The 5,441-nt window shown below is 34.2% G+C and overlaps 1 protein-coding gene across 1 annotated transcript; it reads right to left on the bottom strand.

Moving 5' to 3' along the window:
- Positions 1-4,074: 4,074 nt before the first annotated feature.
- Positions 4,075-4,476, bottom strand: HELRODRAFT_165419 (hypothetical protein; the record flags this gene model as incomplete). The annotated part of the gene is made up of 1 exon (XM_009032003.1): positions 4,075-4,476. The coding sequence occupies one exon, from the start codon at positions 4,474-4,476 to the stop codon at positions 4,075-4,077; it is 402 nt and encodes a 133-aa protein (XP_009030251.1).
- Between the last annotated feature and the right edge of the window lie 965 nt (positions 4,477-5,441).

The raw sequence follows: 5,441 nt of genomic DNA, 5'->3' as shown, positions 1-5,441 counted from the left end.
GTTTTTATTTAAAAGTGAAAATCGCTCTTGTTTGTGTGTAGTTTGAGAAGAAAGCAAATCGGATAACAGCATACTCGCATGAGCCATTTTGTTTTATAATACTAATTACCGGATGTAGCTTCTATTTATAGATTAGCCAGCTGATCGCCAGAATTGTAAATGCCAACGAGAATGAAAATTGAAACACCTTTTTTAAAACATAGAAACTTTTATTATATTCACGTTACAAAGCATACATTTTTAAATAAAGCAACATTTATTGATTTAAAGTTATATGTCAACGTTTTTTAAAAAGTCAAATAACTCTTGTAATTACAGTTGATAGCACTGAAAATCCATGATTTTGCTAAAAACTTGTAGCATATGCTTACATACATGTATGAATATTAGAAATACGTACAAAACTATAATACCGTTACACTTGAACACGTTCATATGATTATAATACCTATACGTGACCTCGAATCGAACTCACCCTCGCATATTTTTAGCCTGGTCTATAGTTTGGTCCCACCATGGATGTCCATGAGTCTCCAGTAGTATCGAATTTTATAATTTTTACATTTTTATGGTTCATCAATAAATGATTATTCGTTTTTTTAAATTCTAATAATTTCAATTATTTTTAATTAATTTATTTCACGTATTTTCCGAATATTTATGCGTATTTAGTATCTTTTTTCTGGTGTACGTATCTGCGAACTGATTAGAGCTCGTCGTGCTTGAAAAACACCTCCTGACCCTATTACACTTGACCAATCAGTCCCGTAGTGGCGTAGTTAGACTGAGGTAATATATTGGTATTAGACCATAATTTTTACAATATTCCATAAATTCTACCGAATGTTTAGCGTTAATATGTGTGTAGTTCGTTTTTTCAATTTTTCTCACTAAAGTTTTTTGGTGAACGTTTAGTTTATTAAAATTCAAAATAAACTTATTTTCCGAATTCATGCTGCAAATAAGGCCATATTTCGATTCCGAACGAATAATCATCAGTGCTTTCTGCTGTTTATATAGGGAAATATTGACTTTGTCAAAATGAACTTAGATGGAGATTGACTTTGTCAAAATGAACATAGATAGAAATTAGGTGTCAGGTTTCTTTAATGGCTGGTCATCTTCTTTGGTCTCCTTTTCTTCATCGATAGCATCATATTCTTCTATGACATTATTTACATGCTAGTTTTTATTACTTCTTTGTTTTCGTTGTTGGTTAAGCGCCGGGTTGGAAGTGAGGTTTTCATTTTTTGTTGTATATTTATTTTTCGTTTATTGATGTCAATTAGGACTGCCTCTGCAATTTTAAGATGCGTGTAGTTGCTGTTCTGGTATATTACTTTGGTGTTACTGTCGAGGATTTCACGGCTAATAATGATTGAGTTTGTTGAGTCCAAATAAGATTTGATAGCACTACTCTGTTTATGCATCATAAGCTTTCTAGTCTAGATTACCACTACCTCAGAAGGCTTACGATGTATAAACATATATATATATATATATATATATATATATATATATGTATATATATATATTCTATAAATTCTACGGAATGTTTGGCGTTAATATGTTTGTAGTTCGTTTTTTCGATTTTTCTCACTAAAGTTTTTTGGTGAACGTTTAGTTTATTAAAATTCAAAATAAACTTATTTTCCGAATTCATGCTGCAAATAAGGCCATATTTCAATTCCGAATGAATCATCATCACTGCTTTCTGCTGTTTAGCACCACTCTGTTTATGCATCGTAAGCCTTCTAGTCAGTGAGGTAGTAGTAATCCCGATATATGAGTCATGTTGACGTGCACAGCCGTCAAAGGGGCAATTAAATTCATATATTACGTGATTACGCTTTTACTCAGAGTTATCTCTGAGTAAAAGCGTAGTTGTTTTTCAGTATTAGGTGACTCTGCAGTTGTTTTTCAGTATTAGGTGAGACGTCTTTTTATTGTTGTAATAAATTCGGAGTTTAACTTTACTATTTGGGTTGGTTGGTGTGACATTTTTATTGATGATATGCTTAAGAATAGCTTCATCTACCTTGTATGGTAAATCTAATGGTAAAACTTAGATTTACCATTGAAAGTGAAAAGGAACAACGTTTACCTTTCCTCGATGTGTTGGTCACCCGTGGCGAAGAACGATTCAAAACCGCGGTCTATGTCAAAGAAACGAATACAGGAATTTGTTTGAATGGGCAAAGTAAATGCACTGAACAATTTAAAGACAGCACAATAAAATCATTTGTGAACCGGGCATTCACACACTCTTCCGATATTGAAAATCGCGACGCTGAATTCTTTAATTCACTAACCTGCTTGTAAACAATGGATATAAGACTTATTCTATTGAAAAGATTGTTAAAAATAAATTACTACACAGCAATAACCTTCCTAGTACCAACAATCAAGATAACGACATCATCTTGTATTACAGAAATCACATGTCAACAGCATACAAGGTAGATGAAGCTATTCTTAAGCATATCATCAATAAAAATGTCACACCAACCAACCCAAATAGTACCCAAATAGACGTGCACAGCCCCTTTGACGGCTGTGCACGTCAACATGACTCATATATCGGGATTACTACTACCTCATTGACCAGAAGGCTTACGATGCATAAACAGAGTGGTGCTATCAAATCTCATTTGGGCTCAACACATTCAATCACAATTAGCCGTGAAATCCTCAGCAACTCCAAAGTAATATACCGGAACAGCAACTACACGCATCTTGTGTGTGTATGTGTGTGTATATGTATAAATTACTTTATATTTATGTTTTAAAACGTACTGAAAAACAGACCTGGGTCATTTCCGTTATCAATCCTACAAAACAGAGAGTTAGGTAGATTGAAACCATAACTTTGTATGTGTTGGTGATGATTCAAACAGAGAGAGAGAGAGAGTTAGGTAGTAGAGATGGGAATCGAACCGAACTCGAACCCTACTTGTGACCGAACCGAACCCGAACTCTGGGCACGTCTGAACCGACCCGAACCCGAACTTTCATCATGGCCGAACCGAACCCGAACTTTAAAACTGCCGATTACGAACCGAACCGAACAAACCTTTCTAATGTTATCCCAAAATCATTCGTCTGAAAATTATTGTTTTACTAATGATGGAGGTAGGTGCACGCATTATCGACGGTCCAAATATTACAAATGACCGACAGCCAATGTATGTGTGATTAAATATTAGGGATGCACTGGATTTAGGTTTTTCAAATCCGACCGGGGTCGGTCTTGGCCGGATTTAAATTTTAAAAACCGGCCGGGGCCGGATTTTAGTTACCATTTTACATACGTTAGAAAAAATACTCACATTTACGGTTATTTACATGAACATCAAAAAATAACACCAAGCAAATAGTTAATTAATTCAAATATATGAATAAGCTGTGTGATACGCCAAATTCTGTACAAAGATCAGCTTATAATTTATGCACAACCCATGTTATAGCATAAAGAAAATTGTCCAGTTCATCTCATAATTAGTGATGTTGTTATTATGTGTCATGTATGCACGTGCACAAGTTCTTTTACACAAAGATCAGCTTATAATGTATGCATAACCCACAAAGAAAATTGTCCAGCTCACCTCACAATTAGTGATGTTGTTATTATGTGTCATGTATGCCTAGCCTAACCTTTAACATACCATGTTCTTAAATTATGCGCTTATGTATATATATATATATATATATATATATATATTATGTAGCTATATGATCCGTCATATACAATTATATAGTATATACACGTGCACAAATTCTTTTACAATAAGGTCAGCTTATAATTTATGCCATGTTATAGCACAAAGAAAATTGTCCAGCTCACCTCACAATTAGTATTTTTCTTTATTGTCTTGTTTCATTGCATGAATTCGGAAGAATTATTGTAGCATTTAATTGCGTTTTTTTATAGGAAGAGCGAACTTACCAGTTAACGAACTTAGCATTGTACACTTAAAAATAATTTAGAATTATGAGTAGCAATAATAATAATAATAATAATTGTAATAGTATATCTACTAGTTTTTATTGCGACTAATTAAGTCGATCAAAATCTCATCGAACCGAACCCGAACTTGTTGAGACCTGACCGAACCGAACCCGAACTTTAGGCCTGACCGAACCGGAACTTTGGACCCGACCGAACCGAACCGAACCCGAACTTTGGGCCTGACCGAACGAACCGAACATCAAAGGTAGGGTTTGATTCCCATCTTTATTAGGTAGGATTGAAACCATAACGTTGTATGTGTTGGTATGATTCAAACACTGCCTTTTCAGAAATAACCAGCAGTGTTCCACAGGGCTCAGTATTTGGTCCTCATCATGTACACTGCGGATAGCATCTTTATGCCAATGATATTTAATTATATTGATTTGGACCAACAAAATCGTCACATCATGTAAATGCAATTGTGTCGGATTTTGGATGCTACCAAACGGGTTGAAACTCAACATTTTAGGTTCAGAGATTCACTGGCCGGCGATGCTCCAAGTTGTTTGAGAAAAAACTCTAGCTAGTATATGAAGTTGCAAACCGAAATATTCCAATAATAGAATCTTGTGATTCCAAGATTCAATACTCTTCGCGCTTTGGTAAAAGAAGATTCCCAGTATCGTCAGCACACATTTAGAATGAGATACCCTTAGAACTAAAAAGTATTCACAATTCACAATTTAACCCAAAAGGTTTTCAAGAAGCGTTTTAAAAAAATAATTATGTTTTAATTACTTACTTTCTCTCTCTCTCTCTCTCTCTCTCTCTCTCTCTCTCTCTCTCAATTTAAATCATCACCAACACATACAACGTTATGGTTTCAATTCTATTTAACTCAGTAAGGTAGGATTGAAACCATAACGGAGATGACACAGGTCTGTCTTTCAGTATGTTTTAACACATAAATATAAAGTAATTTTACTATGAAATACAATTACAAATACAAAAGAATGATTGGTTTTAAGTGGTAATAATAATGATAGTAAGTGGTAATAATAATTGATAAAAAGGTGAAATATGACGAAAAAGTTGAAAAAATTTTCTTATGTAGGAACTCGGAGTCGGAGTCAAAATTTTTCACCCGGATCCGAAAGTTTTCAGGGGTCGTGGTTGCAGTCAGATATTTTTTATCCAACTTTGACATTCTGGTTTCAGATTCAATTTTTTTTGGTTTGAAATTTGAGGCCAATGTGAGTAGGTCAAAAACAATTACGTAATAATAGGATCACACAACCATCACTTGGAGTGCGGAATTTGGATGAATTTTTTTCTACGCGTGCTTTGTCGAAACATTTGTGTCTTTCTGGTCGATGTCGATCGAAATAGGCTTACGTCATAAGAAACACCGATAGCTAGTACATCCAAATTATTGTCACAAATGAATTCATTTACAGCCAAAATTTATTTGGCAAACTGTTTATTTTAA

The sequence above is a fragment of the Helobdella robusta genome, assembly GCF_000326865.2.
Source record: "Helobdella robusta unplaced genomic scaffold HELROscaffold_8, whole genome shotgun sequence".
In the NCBI taxonomy this organism is placed as follows: Eukaryota; Metazoa; Annelida; class Clitellata; order Rhynchobdellida; family Glossiphoniidae; genus Helobdella; species Helobdella robusta.
Note: the sequence above shows the minus strand (reverse complement) of the source record. Positions and strands in the feature narration are given on the sequence as shown.